Consider the following 21,334-nt stretch of genomic DNA (forward strand, 5'->3'; position numbering starts at 1 on the left):
CCTTCAACCCCTAGCTGATCTGTTCTAAGAAATACCAGGCGCTGCACTGACACTCAGTACCACACTTTTACATGAACCAACTCAACCAAATAACAACCACATTCTGACTGAAACACCTCCCCCTTCCTCTAATGTTTTAGCTGGTGCAGAGTGAGTGTTTTTTTCAGCTGAAAGGGGGTTATGGGTTTATTGAGCTGATGTTTCCACACCGAGGAACATGTGGCTGGGGAACTGTGATGACTTGTGTGAATTGTATGCATTGTGTGTTCGTTGGAGAGCTGTTTCCTCATACTGTAGCCTACCTTTGCGGGGCTCTTCTGTTGTGTAATGTTGCTGTCATTGTGTTTCTGTCATGCAGGTGTACAACGTGTCCTTCTCCTTTGAGCTGATGCAAGATGGAGGTCTGGAGAGACCCAGACCCAGGCCTGAAGGTAGGTGTTCTCTTTTAGGATGCAATTATATAGTTGCTATGGACAATTATTATGTTTTTTAAATATTTTTTTATTTTTTATTCCGATGCTGAACATTTAGTGCAAAGCCATATGGAGCAATACATATAACTCCTGATAATTCAATGTGTCAGTGTTTTAATTGTATCTGTCTCTAAATAAATTATTTGTTTATGAGAATTCTGTCAGGCGCTAAGCCCTGACAGCAGTATTCTCACATACAACCAAGTCTGGAAGAAGTTTGTCTTTTTGCTCTTTCACTCTACCAATCCATTCAGATAATATCAAATGCCACACTATGTTGAAGTAGAAGCACCACACACCAAGCCCCTTTGTGAATGGGTTTTCTTTTTGGGTTCTGTGTGTGTAATTAATGTGTTTTTTAACCCCTTAGAATTATGTAGTAGTGTGTCTATGACTACATGTTGAAACACACATTCATGTTCAGTGTACTTTTTCATTGGCAGTACGATTTGTCATTCCTGAATCAGAATGCTTTTCTCAGGGTCAAAACACTTCCTTTATGCCATATCCTCCTCGATTTCTATTCGAAAATATGTTTTTAGTGACTGCTATCTGTATGTGTTTATTCATATGTTATTATTTCCCAGATATTGTGAACTGTGACCTCAAGTCCACGCTGAGGGTGCTGTATAATCTCTTCACCAGATACAGAAATGTGGACTGAATATGTGGTGTTGTGGGCACTCATTTTACTGGTAAATATTCAATCGCAATTTTCACAATTGCATGCTTCAAGGGAAGCCTTTTAATTTTGCCAAGAGCACTACGAACCAATCCAAGACATTAAGAATTTATATTATGAAACAACAATTTGATTGTACCAAATACCAAATATTGAAATGTGTACCAGAATACCAGATTGTACCAAATATTGTATGTGCCATAATAATAACTATAAATTGTATGTGCCATTCTTTTACTTGTCTGCAACTACACTAAATATACAGTACCAGTCAAAAGTTAGGACACACCTACTCATTTCAGGGTTTTTCTTTATTTTTACTGTTTTCTACATTGTAGAATAATAGTGAAGACATCAAAACTATGAAATAACACATATGGAATCATGCAGTAACCAAAAAAGTGTTAAACTAATCAAAATATATTTGAGATTCTTCAAAGTAGCCACCCTTTGCCTTGATGACAGCTTTGCGCGCTCTTAGCATTCTCTCAACAAGCTTCATGTGGTAGTCACCTGGAATGCATTTCAATTAACAGGTGTGCCTTGTTAAAAGTTAATTTGTGGAATTTCTTTCCTTAATGCATTTGAGCCAATCAGTTGTGTTGTGACAAGGTAGGGGTGGTATACAGAAGATAGCCCTATTTGGTAAAATACCAAGTCCATATTATGGCAAGAACAGCTCAAATAAGCAAAGAGAAACACCAGTCCATCATTACTATAAGACAGGTCAGTCAATCTGGAAAATGTCAAGAACTTTTAAAGTTTCTTCAAGTGCAGTTGCAAAAACCATCAAGCGCTATGATGAAACTGGCTCTCAGGAAAGGAAGACCCAGAATTACTTCTGCTGCAGGGGATAAGTTCATTAGAGTTAACTGCACCTCAGATTGCAGCCCAAATGAATGCTTCACAGAGTTCAAGTAACAGACACATCTCAACATCAGCTGTTCAGAGGAGACTGTGTGAATCAGGCCTTCGTGGTCAAGTTGCTGCAAAGAAACCACTACTAAAGGACACCAATAATAAGAAGAGCCTTGCTTGGGCCAAGAAACATGAGCAATGGATATTAGACCGGTGGAAATCTGTCCTTTGGTCTGATGAGTCCAAAATTTAGATATTTGGATCCAGCTGCTGTGTTTTTGTGAGATGCAGAGTAGGTGAACGGGTGATCTCTAAATGTGTGGTTCTCACCGTGAAGCATGGAGGAGGGGTGATGGTGTGGGGGTGCTTTGCTGGTGACACTGTTGTGATTTATTTAGAATTCAAGGCACACTTAACCAGCATGGCTACCACAGCATTCTGCAGCGATACGCCATCACATCTGGTTTGTGCTTAGTGGGACTACCTCCAGGCTGTGTGAGGGCTATTTGACCAATAAGGAGAGTGATGGAGTGCTGCATCAGATAACCAGGCATCCACAATCACCTGACCTCAACCCAATTCAGATGGTTTGGGATGAGGAAGGACCACAGAGTCAAGGAAAAGCAGCCAACAAGTGCTCAGCATATGTGGGAACTCCTTCAAGATTGTTGGAAAAGCATTCCAGGTGAAGCTGGTTGAGAGAATGCTAAGACTGTGCAAAGCTGTCATCATTCTTTAAAATGTTATCTTTCAAAAGGTTGATGTAATGATGAACTTGTTTTCATTCACTTACCCTTTTCTACTTTCATTACTTGTTTCCACTGGGCGCCGACGAAGTGGTTGTTGATTAAGGCAGCCCCCCGCACCTCTCTGATTCAGAGGGGTTGGGTTAAATGCGGAAGACACATTTCAGTTGAATGCATTCAGTTGTACAACTGACTAGGTATCCCCTATTCCCTTTCTAATCCTTGATAAGTGCCTTCATTTAAACATACTGTATGCCATTACTAGGAAGACACCACTTAAAGTGCTGACTGATTTTTAATAAGTTATTTTACTTAGTCTCAAATGTTTTTCAGGTATCATACATGATAAAAAAATGTATAACTAAATGAAATTCCTAAATGTTTAAATGTTAAAACACTAATTTTATATACTGAAGCTATCCTTTTGCAGCTGTCTAAAGGTGTGAAAATCTGTCAGGCTTGGGGTTGTGCAAACACCGTGTGTTTGAAATTATATACACTACAATCCATATACACTGTACTTGTCATGCCCTGGCCTTAGTATTCTTTGTTTTCTTTATTATTTTAGTTAGGTCAGGGTGTGACATGGGGTATGTTTGTGTTTTGGGTGTTTATTATGGTAAAGGGGGTGTTGGTTTTAGTGTATGGGTTTGTGTTGAGTGTATTTAGGAAAGTCTATGGTTACCTGATTTGGTTCTCAATCAGAGACAGCTGGTTATTGTTGTCTCTGATTGGGAGCCATATTTAAGGTAGCCATAGGCTTTAGGTGTTTGTGGGAAATTGTCTATGTTTGAACGTTTGTAGCCTGTGTGTGTGTGCACAAAGTTTATAGCTTCACGGTCGTTTGTTTAGTTTATGTATAGTGTTCGTTTCATGTTTTCTCTCTTCTGAATAAAAGAAGATGTTCTTTTCACGCGCTGCGCCTTGGTCCTCACTCTCTTCAGTAGACGATCGTGACAGAATTACCCACCAACGGACCAAGCAGCGTGACAAGCGGCAACAGGAGCAAGGCATCAAGGATTCTTGGACATGGGAGGAGATATTGGAAGGAAAGGGACCTTGGGCACAACCGGGAGAATATCGCCTCGCTCGTGAAGAGCTGGAGGCAGCGAAAGCCGAGAGGAGGCGATATGAGGAGGCAGCACGGAGGCAAGGCTGGAAGCCCGTGAGTACTACCCAAAAATTTCTTGGGGGGGGGGGGGGGGGGGGGGCTAGGAGGTAGTGGGCCGAGGGCAGGTAGGAGACCTGCGCCCACTTCCCAGGCTTACCGTGGAGAGCGAGGGTACGGGCAGACACCGTGTTACGCAGTAGAGCGCACGGTGTCTCCTGTACGTGTGCATAGCCCGGTGCGGGTTATTCCACCTCCCCGCACTGGTAGGGCTAGATTGGGCATTGAGCCAGGTGCCATGAAGCCGGCTCAACGCGTCTGGTCTCCAGTGCGTCTCCTCGGGCCGGCTTACATGGCACCAGCCTTACGCATGGTGTCCCCGGTTCGCCTACATAGCCCGGTGCGGGTTATTCCACCTCCCCGCACTGGTCGGGCGACGGGGAGCATTCAACCAGGTAAGGTTGGGCAGGCTCGATGCTCAAGGGAGCCAGTACGCCTGCACGGTCCGGTATTTCCGGCGCCACCTCCCCGCCCCAGTCCAGTTCCACCAGTGCCTACACCACGCACCAGGCTTCCAGTGTGTCTCCAGAGCCCTGTTCCTCCTCCACGCACTCGTCCAATGGTGCGTGTCTCCAGCCCATTACCACCAGTGCCTACGCCACGCACCAAGCCTCCTGTGCGTCTCCAGAGTCCTGTGCATCCTGTTGCTGCTCCCCGCACTAGCCTTGAAGTGCGTGTCCCCAGCCCGGTACCACCAGTGCCGGCACCACGCACTAGGCCTAATGTGCGTATCCAGGGTCCAGTATGCCCTGTTCCTGCTCCCCGCACTAGCCTTGAAGTGCGTGTCCCCAGCCCGGTACCACCAGTGCCGGCACCACGCACTAGGCCTAATGTGCGTATCCAGGGTCCAGTATGCCCTGTTCCTTCTCCCCGCACTAGCCTGAAGGTGCGTGTCCTTAGCCCGGTGCCTCCAGTTCCGGCACCACGCACCAGGTCTACAGTGCGCCTTATCCGGCCAGAGCCATCCGTCTCTCCAGCGCCATCTGAGCCATCCGTCTCCCCAGCGCCATCTGAGCCATCCGTCTCCCCAGCGCCATCTGAGCCATCCGTCTCCCCAGCGCCATCTGAGCCATCCGTCTCCCCAGCGCCATCTGAGCCATCCGTCTCCCCAGCGCCATCTGAGCCATCCGTCTCCCCAGCGCCATCTGAGCCATCCGTCTGCCCAGTGCCGTCAGAGCCGCCCGTCTGTCCCGAGCCGTCAGAGCCGATCGTCAGTCAGGAGCCGCTAGAGCCATTCGTCAGTCAGGATCTGCCAGAGCCGCCAACCAGACAGGATCTGCCAGAGCCGCCAACCAGACAGGATCTGCCAGAGCCGCCAACCAGACAGGATCTGCCAGAGCCGCCAACCAGACAGGATCTGCCAGAGCCGCCAACCAGACAGGATCTGCCAGAGCCGCCAACCAGACAGGATCTGCCAGAGCCGCCAGCCAGCCATGAGCGTCCAGAGCCGTCAGCCAGCCATGAGCGTCCAGAGCCGTCAGCCAGCCATGAGCGTCCAGAGCCGTCAGCCAGCCATGAGCGTTCAGAGCCGTCAGCCAGCCATGAGCGTCCAGAGCCGTCAGCCAGCCATGAGCGTCCAGAGCCGTCAGCCAGCCATGAGCGTCCAGAGCCGTCAGCCAGCCATGAGCAGCCAGATCCGTCGGCCAGCCATGAGCGGCCAGATCCGTCAGCCAGCCATGAGCGGCCAGATCCGTCAGCCAGCCATGAGCAGCCAGATCCGTCAGCCGGCCATGAGCAGCCAGATCCGTCAGCCAGCCATGAGCAGCCAGATCCGTCAGCCAGCCATGAGCAGCCAGATCCGTCAGCCAGCCATGAGCAGCCAGATCCGTCAGCCAGCCATGAGCAGCCAGATCCGTCAGCCAGCCATGAGCCGTACAGCCAGGATCCGCCAGAGCCGTCCAGCCAGGATCCGTTCCTCAGTCCGGAGCTGCCCCTTAGCCTGGTGCTGCCCCTTATCCTGGTGCTGCCCCTTATCCTGGTACTGCCCCTTATCCTGGTGCTGTCCCTTATCCTGGTGCTGTCCCTTATCCTGGTGCTGCCCCTTATCCTGGTGCTGTCCCTTATCCTGGTGCTGCCCCTTAGTCCGGTACTGCCCCTTAGTCCGGTGCTGCCTCTTAGTCCGGTGCTGCCCCTTATTCCAGTGGGTTTAAGAAAGCGGGTAGTGACTATGGTGGGGTGGGGACCACGACCAGTGCCGGAGCCGCCGCCGTGGATGGACGCCCACCCAGACCCTCCCCTAGACTATGTGCTGGTGCGCCCGGAGTTCGCACCTTAAGGGGGGGGTTATGTCACGCCCTGGCCTTAGTATTCTTTGTTTTCTTTATTATTTTAGTTAGGTCAGGGTGTGACATGGGGTATGTTTGTGTTTTGGGTGTTTATTATGGTAAAGGGGGTGTTGGTTTTAGTGTATGGGTTTGTGTTGAGTGTATGTGTCTAGGATTGTCTATGGTTGAGTGTAGGTGTTTAGGAAAGTCTATGGTTACCTGATTTGGTTCTCAATCAGAGACAGCTGGTTATTGTTGTCTCTGATTGGGAGACATATTTAAGGTAGCCATAGGCTTTAGGTGTTTGTGCGTTAGGTGTTGTATTTGATACGTGTACGTATCTGTTTATTTTCCATTTGTGGAATTGTGCATTTATTTTGAGTAAACTCTGTGGTTTCGCTCAACACCTGTGTCCTGCGTTTGACTCCAAATATTCTCCGCACACAACCCTGACAGTACTTGAATTACTGTAGGTACATTAATAGAGTTAATTTATCCATAGTTTGTATTACTTATCTGTTCATCCTGAAATAAAACAATCAATATGTGGATATTGTGCTGATTGAATGTTATTCCATTACTGTCATAAGAGCGTCTGCTAAATGACTTAAATGTAAATGTAAATGTTACCATAGGTCTCAAACTCATTTCTCCCTCTTCAGAACAGTATATGATATTTTGGAAGGTTTGATTAGAACAGTGTTTGTAGCAGGTCTCAGCCTTCCGGAAAATGTCCTGTCATATATTTCTACAATAGAGCTGAGTGACCTCTACAATACTATTAAAGATTGGTAGCAGGTGGTCGGTTACTGGTTGGGAAACAACAGGAAAAATAGGTTCTTTCTGTATTTTATCATTTGAAGGTTACCCGGTGTACCAATGTATTAGGTCATGTGCCTTTTAGCTATATGATATTTGGATGTCACTGTAAGAAGAGAATACAGCTGTGCTTTTATTTTGTAGTTTTCGCAATATATTTCAGTACACTACCACCCAATAGAGAGAAAAGAGCAGAAAAGAACACCAGAGTAATTGACTGCTCTTGTAAAGATGTCTTGACTCGTGGATGCTAGTGGTTTCCCCGTTAGAGGGCAATTACCCCTCTTGCTCCACATCCCTCTCTGCCTTTATTCCTTCATTACCTGTCCTCACAAGAGAGCTAGTGTTTGTGCATCTGCCTCTCACACCTCACCTCTAGAAACAAGCAGCAGGCATTATAATGTAGAGAGCACAGGAGAGGAGAGCTAAGGGACCATTGGCAGAGATGTAAAGAAAATAATTTGATACCTCGGGCCCCCTTTTTATTTGCATGTGAGGATTGATCATTTATTTTTGGACATGGCTAAACACATCTAGGCTAAACATGATAACGAAATAGACACAATGTCTGCTCCGTTAGGCTGCTTTCGTTATGGGTCATGTGACCTGGCTTCACTCTGTTGGGATTTTCACATGCTCTTAAGAAACCAGGGCCAACATCAAAGGCTGGGGCATTCATCCATAACATTACAGGCAGCCCTGTGCACTATGAATCAGAGAGACGATTGGTGCACAAACATATCCATGTGTTTACGTGTAACGTGACATCAACCTCTTCAAATGTCCCATTTGAAAAGGTCTGCTGCTAACCTGTTATCCTGTAACACAATCCCTGAGATGAACCACAGTCATCCAATGAATGTACATACCCTTCTTTCATCAGACCATTTGTAATACATGAATGTGCAGAGTGAATGCGACTCCATCTAAGTTATAGAAACCGAGTGGGTTATATGATCATTTTAACACAATTAACCTGAACTCCTGCTTAGTTCACTATGAGCTTTAAATGTCGTAAAATCCTGAACCTGCTTGCATTGATAACCGTCATATTTATGTCTCCTCAGATGACCTTCTGGTATAACGACAGTGTAATAATGAATGCAAGTGAATTTATGTTGCCTGGAAGAAATGAGAAATGAAATTATTCTCAATCACTGTAGGGCTCAAATGAAATTTACTGTCCCAGAGGCTCAATTGTCAATGATCTGAAAGCATTTGGATGCTCAAGCATAGCCGCTATCCCTTCCTGTCATTCTATTTACCCCCATCAACACTGCTTTCCTCTGACCACAAGAGGGCGACTGCTCACAAACTGAGATCTAATTTTCCAGATCTTCTCTCAATGACAAATGATGTTCAAATCAAGTAGCCACTTTATGATACTGCAACCATCGGACTGTCACTGGCCAAGGCAGAGAAAAAGGAATTAAGGCAGAGCACCATAACATGTTTATTATACAACAGCATATATCAAGTTCCCCCTATCCAGATGTTATATTCAGTATTTAATTCCCATGATCTATCTGTTCTTCTCAAAACATGGCTTAGTAGAGGTCACATTTAACCCCTGACCTCAGGGTGAAGGGGGGTCAACCTTTGTCAGCAAAAACAATAACCATCAACAGGTTACACACTTATGGACAGGCAAGGGTATCTGTGCTTGAAAATGACACTTTTTAATAATGTTTCTGCTTCTGTAAAAATGTCTCTGCTTGTGCATTATATTTGCAATGCAGCACATTATCCTGTGTGTGTGTGTGTGTGACAGGCATGTGTGTGTATCACTGAGTGATTTAAGAAATGGTGGCTACATTGGCTTCCTGCCAAGGCTAAGGCTGATTTCAAGGTTTTACTGCTAACCTACATAGCATTACATGGACTTGGTTCTACCCATCTCACCATTTGGTCCTGCCGTACATACCTACACGTATGTTATGGTCACAAGACGCAGGCCTCCTTACTGTTCCTGGAGGCAGGGCTTTCCTATAGAGCTTTATTTTTATGGAATGGTCTGCCGATCCATGTGAGAGACGCGGAATCGGTCTCAACCTTTAAGACTTTACTGAAGACATCTCTTCAGTGTAGTCTGGCCCAGGGGAGCGAAGGTGAACGGCAAGGCACAGGAGTGACAAACCCCCCTTACTGAGACACTGGCTTGCTAGTGCTCTCCCATGCCATCCCTAGGAGGGGTGCATCACATCGTGACAGGCATTTTTCGCTATACTCTACTTGAGTGGGTTGATCTTCCTGTGATTGATTGAGTAGTTTGTTTTTACACATGTAATCAAACAAGTGGTTGTATAAACACCCTGTCCATTTATGACCTCGCAGCCTTTTGCAATGGTCAAAACCATGCTTTGTTGAGCAGGTCAGAAGTTGGCTCAGTTGTAGGTGTACAGTTCACTAGCACATACATAGACTTGAAATCACTGGCCACTTTAATAATGGAACACTAGTCCATGCTTCTACACCTGCATTGCTTGCTGTTTGGGGTTTTAGGCTGGGTTTCTGTACACCACTTTTGTCACGTTCTGACCATAGTTCTTGTGTGTTGTGCTTGTTTTAGTGTTGGTCAGGACGTGAGCTGGGTGGGCATTCTATGTTGTGTGTCTTGTTTGTCCGTTTCTATGTTTGGCCTAATATGGTTCTCAATCAGAGGCAGATGTTTTGTGTTGTCTCTGATTGGGAATCATATATAGGTGGCTTGTTTTGTGTTGGAGTTGTGGGTGGTTGTTTCCTGTCTTTGTGTTTTCTATGCACCAGCTAGGACTGTATCGGTTTGCCACATTTTGTTATTTTGTATTTGTAGTGTTCACTGTTTATTCGTTTAATTAAACATGTTGAGCACTGGCTACGCTGCGTGTTGGTCTGATCCCTGTTACACCCCCTCTTCTATTAAAGAGAGGGAAGGCTGCCGTTACAGAACCACCCACCAAACTCGGACCAAGCAGCGTAGCAACAGGCAGCAGCGACAGCAGCAGTACCAGGAGGGATGGACATGGGAGGAAATTCTGGACGGTAAAGGACCCTGGGCAGAGCCAGAGGAGTGTCGCCGCCCCAAAGCGGAGCTGGAGGCAGCAAAAGTGGAGAGGCGGCATTATGAGGCGCTAGCAAGGCAGAGCGGCTGGAAGCCCGAGAGGCTCACCAAAAAAAATCTTGGAGGGGGGGGGGCTAAAGGGGAGTGTGGCGAAGTCAGGTAGGAGACCTGCGCCAACTTCCCGGGCTTACCGTGGAGAGCGAGAGTACGGGCAGACACCGTGTTGTGCGGAAGAGCGCACGGAGTCTCCTGTGCGTGTGCTTAGCCCGGTGCGGTACATTCCAGCTCCACGTATCGGCCGGGCTAGAGTGGGCATCGAGCCAGGTGCCATGAAGCCGGCTCAACACATCTGGTCTCCAGTACGTCTCCTCGGGCCGGTGTACATGGCACCAGCCTTACGTATGGTGTCCCCGGTTCGCCAGCACAGCCCAGTGCGGGGTATTCCACCTCGCCGCACTGGCCTGGCTACGGGGAGCATTAAACCAGTTAAGGTTGGGCAGGCTCGGTGCTTAAGAGCTCCTGTACGCCTTCGCGGTCCGGTATATCCGGCACCACCTTCCCGCCCCAGCCCAGTACCACCAGTGCCTACACCACGCACCAGGCTTCCTGTGCGTCTCCAGAACTCTGTTCCTCCTGCACGCACTCTCCCTATGGTGCGTGTCTCCAGCCCAGTACCTCCAGTGCCGGTACCACGCACCAGGCCTACTGTGCGCCTCAGCAGGTCAGAGTCGGCTGTCTGCCCAGCGCCATCTGAGCCATCCGTCTGCCCAGCGCCATCTGAGCAATCCGTCTGCCCAGCGCCATCTGAGCCATCCGTCTGCCCAGCACCATCTGAGCCGCCTGTCTGTCCCGAGCCGTCAGAGCTGCCCTTCTGTCCCAGTCAGGAGCTGCCAGAGCCGCCAGCCAGTCACTAGCTGCCAGAGCCGCCAGCCAGTCAGGAGCTGCCAGAGCCGCCAGCCAGTCAGGAGCTGCCCTCCAGTCATGAGCTGCCCTCCAGTCATGAGCTGCCCTCCAGTCATGAGCTGCCCTCCAGTCATGAGCTGCCACTCAGTCCGGAGCTGCCACTCAGTCCGGAGCTGCCACTCAGTCCGGAGCTGCCACTCAGTCCGGAGCTGCCACTCAGTCCGGAGCTGCCACTCAGTCCGGAGCTGCCTCTCTGTCCTGAGCTGTCTCCTCAATCTAGGGGGGACCTTTGTGAAGGTTCCTAGACCAGGGTCGGGGGCGAGGGTCGCCAAAGGAGGGGGACAAAGACAATGGTGGAGTGGTGTCCTCGTCCAGCGCCGGAGCCGCCACCGCGGACAGATGCCCACCCAGACCCTCCCCTTGAGTTTTAGGGGGGTGCGTTCGGAGTCCGCACCTCAGGAGGGGGGTACTGTCACGTTCTGACCATAGTTCTTGTGTGTTGTGCTTGTTTTAGTGTTGGTCAGGACGTGAGCTGGGTGGGCATTCTATGTTGTGTGTCTTGTTTGTCCGTTTCTATGTTTGGCCTAATATGGTTCTCAATCAGAGGCAGATGTTTTGTGTTGTCTCTGATTGGGAATCATATATAGGTGGCTTGTTTTGTGTTGGGGATTTGTGGGTAGTTGTTTCCTGTCTTTGTGTTTTCTATGCACCAGCTAGGACTGTATCGGTTTGCCACATTTATTATTTTGTATTTGTTAAGTGTTCACGTTTATCGTTCGTATTAAACATGTTGAGCACTGGCTACGCTGCGTGTTGGTCTGATCCCTGTTACACCCCCTCTTCTAGTGAAGAGAGGGAAGGCTGCCGTTACAACTTTGAGATATCAGCTGATGTAAGAAGGGCTTTATAAATACATTTGATTTGATTTGATTTAATAATGTTTACATATTTTGCATTACTCATCTCATATGTATATACTGTATTCTATCCTATTCTACTGTATCTTAGTTTATGCCGCTCTGACATTGCTCACCCAAATATTTATATATTCTTAATTCCATTCCTTTACTTTAGATTTGTGTGTATTGGGTGTTTTGTTGTGAAATTGTTAGATATTACTTGTTAGATATTACTGCACTGTCGGAGCTAGAAACACAAGCATTTCGGTACACCCGCAATAACATCTGCTAAACACGTGCATGTGAGATATAATATTTGATTTGAGATGATGCAGGGGGGAAGATTATAGTGACACAAACAAACATGCCATGATAATAACAATGCAGGTGCATTGCTAGGCAACTTGAAAATCAACTTGGACAGGAACATTATCTCTTAGGCTACATAATAAATTCCAACAGCCAGGTTTTCTTTTTACTAAATATGTTTGGAAAGACATTTATCTGATTGATAATATATTGTCAACCAACAATCTTATTAGTTGGTGGATCATTCCTGGAATCTAAGTGGTATTTTTTTTCTAAACAGAAAAATCACAGATTGATCGTATATACTATAATATGCTCACAGATTTTTTACGTTTCTTTGAAGGGAGTTTGGGTGCAGTACTGTTTTGTTAAAAGTACAGTCCCTCCCACCCGTATAGCTCAGTGGCATCAGAGTTTATGATGACGCCACTCTCGCCCCGCCCCACAAACTCCATCTTTGCGTTAATTTCATTCCTGCTCTCATTCCGGGCATACTTCGCATCTCTAGATGCGCAGTGAATTTTACACACTTCAGCCGGCTGGTCTGAAGAAAAAAATCCTTGGCAGTTCTGAAAACAACATCTCAGCCCTTATACCAAAACCGAAATACAGCGAAAATTGTTACAATTAACCATAATAGAGGTGTTTAAGGTAAGTTTGCTACTACTTTTTACGAAAAGTTATTGTGGTGCGTTTGTATAGTAGACTACTGTAAGATCAAAAGTGGTCAGATTTAATTGGAAAATAAATATTGAAGGTTGATTACTATATCACAAATATTTATCTTATTTATGTAATAGAATTAAGCCACTTGTGAAATAAATTGTAGAAACTATGCGAGCGTGCCAGCTCTCCTACGTCGGAGTGCTGTGCCTTTCACTTTGTCCATAGACGTCGTCCGACATTGCATGAACATCTTTGACATTTTTTTAATTTTTCCTGAAGAAAATGTTGGATATTGCAACAGTGTATCCACCAAGTACTGTAGAACACATATGGTTTACTTTACATGCGTCTAAGTTATTATCTTTGTGTTTTTCCCCGTACAGGCAGGGAGTTGCCGTCAGAGATATTTTGCTTTCTGTGCGCAACAAAGCATACGAGTCAGAAGGACTTGTTGCATCCTCGGGTTTTCATTTGGCCCTTTGATAACTGTAAGTACTGTAAGAATATACATTGTATTCTTCAAATATACAATTTCGTTGATATAAATATTGTATCTCTATCAGTAACTTGGTGCGTGTGGAATAATGTTGGGTATGATATTTACACCCGAATGACTTTTCCTTTAAAGTTAGTTTTACATTTCCCATATAAATAAACATACTTTTTTCATTATTTTAACTATCTGGTGTATTATGTGTGAATGAGAAAGTTTATACAGAGCAGCCTTTGTAAATGATTCACTTGTGTAATACTGCACCTTACTACCCTCCTGTGATTTCATTAATCTGGGCAAGAAACTAGACGCTTGAACATCATCTTAAAACTGAAAATATTTTTGTAATTTGGTTTATCAGTGCTGTGATTAAATGCAATGAAATACTGCATTAATCACCATTCTCTCATCAGAGAAAATATGCCAGCAATTAATCCATGAACCCATGGATTAGAAGTTGGTTTTGATCATGCTTAATCAAATGTTAATAACCTGCTTTCTGAAGTTACATTTGAATTCTAATACTTTTTTGGGCACAATGTGAAACATCTCATCTCATTTAGATAATTGGGTATTTGTTTCCAGCGTGATGTGTTATGAAACAGTTTTTCAATCAGACCATTGGTATGTCACTAAAGTTAATGTGATTATCACTTTCCAAAAGTAGACTTTATTAGTTGTTACATTTAAAATAAAGCTTGAAATAAATATTTTGTCTAGCCAAGAGGGACATCGAAGATTAAACCTCTTCTGAAATCAGAGAGATGGTGGCAGGTGCAAAACTATTTATTTCTGGGAGTAGAGGACTGTGTGGAAATTGGACAAGGGGAGGAAGGAATGGAAAGGGGTATTTTATTGTCTTTGTTGTGTTTAGGCTGTGAGTGTATGGAGCTGTTGAATCACCATGGGCAAACCATCCTATTCTCCAGTCCGTTGACATCTGGTTTCAGTACTTCATGCACCTGTAGAGGGGGAAAAAATGCAAATCCTGACATTTGCGCTTACCCCTCCGCGCAGTGGAAATGGGGACTAACGACCATTTGTTTGGCTGCCTCACTGTCTAGGCCAGCCTATTGTTATACCAGAAACAGGCGGTAGTGGTTGAAGCACCATATGGCTCCTGTGTGCCTAGTCAGTGCTATCTGTTCATTTAGCTTATCAATGGCATTACAATATGGTTGATTTTTAAGTTGCCAGCTATTTTTGCTTCTTTGTACAGGGAAAAGCAGTCTCCACAGCCTTAGAAACAGGGCTGGATTAATGCAGGGTCTTACCGGGCTGAAGCTCCTGGGCCAGTGGGGGGCCTAAGAGGGAGCAAAAAATACATTAAGGAAATATATACAGTATATATTATATATGTAGTGTGTGTGCGTATCAAATCAAATCAAATTTTATTAGTCACATACACATGGTTAGCAGATGTTAATGCGAGTGTAGCGAAATGCTTGTGCTTCTAGTTCCGACAATGCAGTAATAACCAACAAGTAATCTAACCTAACAATTCCACAACTACTACCTTACACACACACACAAGTGTAAAGGGATAAAGAATATGTACATAAAGATATATGAATGAGTGGTGGTACAGAACGGCATGGCAGATGCAGTAGATGGTATAGAGTACGGTATATACATATGAGATGAGTACTGTAGGGTATGTAAACATAAAGTGGCATAGTTTAGTGGCTAGTGGTACATGTATTACATAAAGATGGCAAGATGCAGTAGATGATATAGAGTACAGTATATACATATGAGATGGGTAATGTAGGGTATGTAAACATTATATTAAGTGGCATTGTTTAAAGTGGCTAGTGGTACATTTTTACATAATTTCCATCAATTCCCATTTTTAAAGTGGCTGGAGTTGAGTCAGTATGTTGGCAGCGGCCGCTAAATGTTAGTGGTGGCTGTTTAACAGTCTGATGGCCTTGAGATAGAAGCTGTTTTTCAGTCTCTCGGTCCCTGCTTTGATGCACCTGTACTGACCTCGCCTTCTGGATGATAGCGGGGTGAACAGGCAGTGGCTTGGGTGGTTGTTGTCCTTGATGATCTTTATGGCCTTCCTGTGACATCGGGTGGTGTAGGTGTCCTGGAGGGCAGGTAGTTTGCCCCTGGTGATGCGTTCTGCAGACCTCACTACCCTCTGGAGAGCCTTACGGTTGTGGGCGGAGCAGTTGCCGTACCAGGCGGTGATACAGCCCGACAGGATGCTCTCGATTGTGCATCTGTAGAAGTTTGTGAGTGCTTTTGGTGACAAGCCGAATTTCTTCAGCCTCCTGAGGTTGAAGAGGCGCTGCTGCGCCTTCTTCACAACGCTGTCTGTGTGGGTGGACCAATTCAGTTTGTCCGTGATGTGTACACCGAGGAACTTAAAACTTTCCACCTTCTCCACTACTGACCCGTCGATGTGGATAGGGGGGTGCTCCCTCTGCTGTTTCCTGAAGTCCACAATCATCTCCTTTGTTTTGTTGACGTTGAGTGTGAGGTTATTTTCCTGACACCACACTCCGAGGGCCCTCACCTCCTCCCTGTAGGCCGTCTCGTCGTTGTTGGTAATCAAGCCTACCACTGTAGTGTCATCCGCAAACTTGATGATTGAGTTGGAGGCGTGCATGGCCACGCAGTCGTGGGTGAACAGGGAGTACAGGAGAGGGCTCAGAACGCACCCTTGTGGGGCCCCAGTGTTGAGGATCAGCGGGGTGGAGATGTTGTTACCTACCCTCACCACCTGGGGGCGGCCCGTCAGGAAGTCCAGGACCCAGTTGCACAGGGCGGGGTCGAGACCCAGGGTCTCGAGCTTGATGACGAGTTTGGAGGGTACTATGGTGTTAAATGCTGAGCTGTAATCGATGAACAGCATTCTCACATGGGTATTCCTCTTGTCCAGATGGGTTAGGGCAGTGTGCAGTGTGGTTGCGATTGCGTCGTCTGTGGACCTATTGGGTCGGTAAGCAAATTGGAGTGGGTCTAGGGTGTCCGGTAGGGTGGAGGTGATATGGTCCTTGACTAGTCTCTCAAAGCACTTCATGATGACGGAAGTGAGTGCTACGGGGCGGTAGTCGTTTAGCTCAGTTACCTTAGCTTTCTTGGGAACAGGAACAATGGTGGCCCTCTTGAAGCATGTGGGAACAGCAGACTGGGATAAGGATTGATTGAATATGTCCGTAAACACACCAGCCAGCTGGTCTGCGCATGCTCTGAGGACGCGGCTGGGAATGCCGTCTGGGCCTGCAGCCTTGCGAGGGTTAACACGTTTAAATGTTTTACTCACCTCGGCTGCAGTGAAGGAGAGCCCGCAGGTTTTGGTAGGGGGCCGTGTCAGTGGCACTGTATTGTCCTCAAAGCGGGCAAAAAAGTTGTTTAGCCTGTCTGGGAGCAAGACATCCTGGTCCGCGACGGGGCTGGTTTTCTTTTTGTAATCCGTGATTGACTGTAGACCCTGCCACATACCTCTTGTGTCTGAGCTGTTGAATTGCGACTCGATTTTGTCTCTGTACTGGGACTTAGCCTGTTTGATTGCCTTGCGGAGAGAATAGCTACACTGTTTGTATTCGGTCATGCTTCCGGTCACCTTGCCCTGGTTAAAAGCAGTGGTTCGCGCTTTCAGTTTCACGCGAATGCTGCCGTCAATCCACGGTTTCTGGTTTGGGAATGTTTTTATCGTTGCTGTGGGTACGACATCGTCAATGCACTTCCTAATGAACTCGCTCACCGAATCAGCATATTCGTCAATATTGTTGTTGGACGCGATGCGGAACATATTCCAATCCGCGTGATCGAAGCAGTCTTGAAGCGTGGATTCAGATTGGTCGGACCAGCGTTGAACAGACCTGAGCGCGGGAGCTTGTTGTTTGAGTTTCTGTTTGTAGGCTGGAATCAACAAAATGGAGTCGTGGTCAGCTTTTCCGAAAGGGGGGCGGGGGAGGGCCTTATATGCGTCGCGGAAATTAGTATAACAATGATCTAGGGTTTTTCCAGCCCTGGTAGCACAATCGATATGCTGATAGAATTTAGGGAGTTTTGTTTTTAGATTAGCCTTGTTAAAATCCCCAGCTACGATGAATGCAGCCTCAGGGTGTGTGGTTTCCAGTTTACAAAGAGTCAGATAAAGTTCGTTCAGGGCCATCGATGTGTCTGCTTGGGGGGGAATATATACGGCTGTGATTATGATTGAAGAGAATTCCCTTGGTAGATAATGCGGTCGACATTTGATTGTGAGGAGTTCTAGATCAGGTGAACAGAATGACTTGAGTTCCTGTGTGTTGTTATGATGATCACACCACTTCTCGTTAATCATAAGGCATACCCCCCCGCCCCTCTTCTTACCGGAAAGATGTTTGTTTCTGTCGGCGCGATGCATGAAGAAACCAGCTGGCTGCACCGACTCCGTTAGCGTCCCTTGAGTTAGCCATGTTTCCGTGAAGCAGAGCACGTTGCAATCCCTGATGTCTCTCTGGAATGCTACCCGTGCTCGGATTTCATCAACCTTATTGTCAAGAGACTGGACATTGGCGAGTAGTATGCTAGGGAGTGGAGCGCGATGTGCCCGTCTCCGAAGCCTGACCACGAGACCGCCTCGTTTGCCCCTTTTTCGGCGTCGCACAGGGTCGCCGGCTGGGATCAGATCCATTGTATTGGGTGGAAGGCAAAACACTGGATCCGTTTCGGGAAAGTCATATTCCTGGTAGGAACGATGATGAGTTGACGTTAATCGTATATTCAGTAGTTCCTCCCGACTGTATGTAATGAAACCTAAGATTACCTGGGGTACCGATGTAAGAAATAACACATAAAAAAACAAAAAACTGCATATTTTCCAAGGAACGCGAAGCGAGGCGGCCATCTCTTTTCGGCGCCGGAAGTAAATCCGTATGGGTATGTATGTGTGTATATATACAGTTGAAGTCGGAAGTTTACATACACATGTTTTTCAACCACTCCACAAATTTCTTGTTAACAAACTGTAGTTTTGGCAAGTCAGTTAGGACATCTACTTTGTGCATGACACAAGTAATTTTCCCAACAATTGTTTAAAGAAAGATTATTTCACTTATAACTCACTGTATCACAATTCCAGTGGGTCAGAAGTTTACATACACTAAGTTGACTGTGCCTTTAAACAGCTTGGAAAATTCCAGAAAATTATGTCATGGCTTCGAAGCTTCTGATAGGCTAATTGACATAATTTGAGTCAATTGGAGGTTTACCTGTGGATGTATTTCAAGGTCTACCTTCAAACTCAGTGCCTCTTTGCTTGACATCATGGGAAAATCAAAATAAATCAGCCAAGACCTCAGAAAAAAAATTGTAGACCTTCACAAGTCTGGTTCATCCTTGGGAGAAATTTCCAAACGCCTGAAGGTACCACGTTCATCTGTACAAACAATAGTACGCAAGTATTAACACCATGGGACCACGCAGCTGGCATACCACTCAGGAAGGAGACACGTTCTGTCTCCTAGAGATGAACGTACTTTGGTGCGAAAAGTGCAAATCAATCCCAGAACAACAGCAAAGGACCTTGTGAAGATGCTGGAGGAAACGGGTACAAAAATATCTATATCCACAGTAAAACGAGTCCTACATCGACATAACCTGAAAGGCCGCTCAGCAAGGAAAAAGCCACTGCTCCAAAACCACCATAAAAAAGCCAGACTACGGTTTGCAGTTGCACATGGGGAAAAATATCATACTTTTTGGAGAAATGTCCTCTGGTCTGATGAAACAAAAACAGAACTGTTTGGCCATAATGGCCATCGTCATGTTTGGAGGAAAAGGTGGAGACTTGCAAGCCAAAGAACACCATCCCAACCATGAAGCACGGTGGCAGCATCATGTTGTGGGGGTGCTTTGCTGCAGGAGGGACTGGTGCACTTCACAAAATAGATGGCATCAACTTCACAAAATAGATGGCATCATGAGGCAGGAAAATTATGTGGATATATTGAAGCAACATCTCAAGACATCAGTGAGCAAGTTAAAGCTTGGTCGCAAATGGGTCTTCCAAATGGACTATGACCACAAACATACTTCCAAAGTTGTGGCAAAATGGCTTAAGGACAACAAAGTCAAGGTATTAGACTGGCTATCACAAAGCCCTGACCTCAATCCCATAGAAAATTTGTGGGGAGAACTGAAAAAGTGTGTGCGAGTAAGGAGGCTTACAAACCTGATTCAGTTACACCAGCTCTGTCAGGAGGAATAGGCCAAAATTCACCCAACTTACTGTGGGAAGCTTGTGGAAGGCTACCCAAAACGTTTGATCCAAGTTAAACAATTTAAAGGCAATGCTACCAACAATTCTAATTGAGTGTATGACCCACTGGGAATGTGATGAAAGAAATAAAAGCTGAAATATATAATTCTCTCTACTATTATTCTGACATTTCACATTTTTTAAGTAAAGTGGTGATCCTAACTGACCTAAGACAGGGAATGTTTACTCGGATTAAACGTCAGGAATTGTGAAAAACTGAGTTTAAATGTACTTGGCTAAGGTGTATGTAAACTTCTGACTTTGTATGTGTATATATATATATATATATATATATATATATATATATATAATACATGTTTTTATGCAACTGCCAACCACAGGAGGATTCAGGAGTCCGCTCTCAATGAGGTATAAACAGCCTGCTGCTGCCATTCTGCTATTCGTCAGATGGGGGGAGGAGACGTGGTAGGGGGTACACGTGGATAAATCGGGGCCCCTGCCTTGATTGGATAACTGAGTAATAAAACAATTAAAATACTCTGCATAATAAGTAAAATGTGACTGGTAAATTGTGTGAGTCAAGGGCTGGGCAAAAAATATAAAACATTCCAATTTCTTATCCAACAGCAGGAGCCCACTCTCAATGTTCAAAATACACCAGAGAGCATTATTTTGCCACAGAGGATCAATACATTCTAAAAAATAACTGTGGATTAAATTTGATCACAAGCACATACAGGTAACTGCCAAAATACAGGACACACCAACATAGTATCTTAAAAGGGTCTTTGGCCTCCAAGACCTGCCAGAACATCTTCAATGCACCGTGGCATAGATTCTACAAGTGGACCTAAACCATGCCAGGAAAATGCACCCCACACCATAACATGTTATTTGTATCCCTCATTTACTCAAATATTTCCTTTTATTTAGGCACTTACCAGTTGGTTGCCTACAGTTGGGAAGGCCCTCTGGTGCCAAATGTACAGCTTTTTGCAGTAGTGGTCATAGACATATAATCCATAGAAGGGTTTTAGAACCTCTTACCCTGGCAGTTAGACTATTAAACTCATGGATACACTAGCAATGGCTGGCAGTTCTGACTTGAATGGGAACTGCCATGTATGGATTATATTTATATGGTTGGTTCCGGCTGTCTGTTTGCCTTTTACAAATTTCAAAATACAATTGCGGGAGAAACGTACTGTTTTTGCCTACTGAAAAGAGAAGACCAATCTGTCTGTACAACCAATAGATACACTACCGTTCAAAAGTTTGGGGTCACTTAGAAATGTCCTTGTTTTTGAAAGAAAAACACATTTTTTGTCCATTAAAATAACATCAAATTGATCAGAAATACAGTGTAGACATTGTTAATGTTGTAAGCCATAGGCTACTACTCACGGTGATGGCCGACGCGCTCCTATTGGCAATAGCCTATCTCAAGATGAGCTATGTTGAAAAACAACATTGTTAAGATATTTTTTTACGTAGAATTGCATGAAATGTGTTTTTTTAAGGGGCACTTTTTTTATGAACCCTTCTAACAAATGTTCCTAAAACGCCTCTGCTCAACTCTAGCCTATGCCTCTGCTCAACTCTAGCCTATGCCTCTGCTCAACTCTAGCCTATGCCTCTGCTCAACTCTAGCCTACGCCTCTGCTCAACTCTAGCCTACGCCTCTGCTCAACTCTAGCCTATGCCTCTGCTCAACTCTAGCCTACGCCTCTGCTCAACTCTAGCCTATGCCTCTGCTCAACTCTAGCCTACGCCTCTGCTCAACTCTAGCCTATG

At 45.6% G+C, this 21,334-nt stretch overlaps 2 protein-coding genes across 3 annotated transcripts in view; both read left to right on the forward strand.

The window, feature by feature from the left end:
- The window catches only part of parvaa (parvin, alpha a), a 64,232-nt gene extending 62,896 nt beyond the window's left edge, over window positions 1–1,336 (forward strand). The window contains exons 10-11 of the mRNA XM_071416265.1: window positions 359–431; window positions 1,061–1,336. Of these exons, the coding sequence (XP_071272366.1) occupies window positions 359–431; window positions 1,061–1,137 (150 nt within the window). The 3' untranslated portion in view covers window positions 1,138–1,336. The remainder of the gene's footprint in view (window positions 1–358; window positions 432–1,060) is intronic.
- Window positions 1,337–12,652: 11,316 nt separating this feature from the next.
- Window positions 12,653–21,334, forward strand: part of tead1a (TEA domain family member 1a) — a 121,047-nt gene continuing 112,365 nt past the window's right edge. For both annotated transcript variants that reach the window (XM_071416335.1, XM_071416337.1), the window contains exons 1-2: window positions 12,653–12,812; window positions 13,211–13,315. The gene's annotated coding sequence lies outside the window, so the exon portion shown is untranslated. The remainder of the gene's footprint in view (window positions 12,813–13,210; window positions 13,316–21,334) is intronic.

This window comes from Salvelinus alpinus, chromosome 9 (genome assembly GCF_045679555.1).
Source record: "Salvelinus alpinus chromosome 9, SLU_Salpinus.1, whole genome shotgun sequence".
In the NCBI taxonomy this organism is placed as follows: domain Eukaryota; kingdom Metazoa; phylum Chordata; class Actinopteri; order Salmoniformes; family Salmonidae; genus Salvelinus; species Salvelinus alpinus.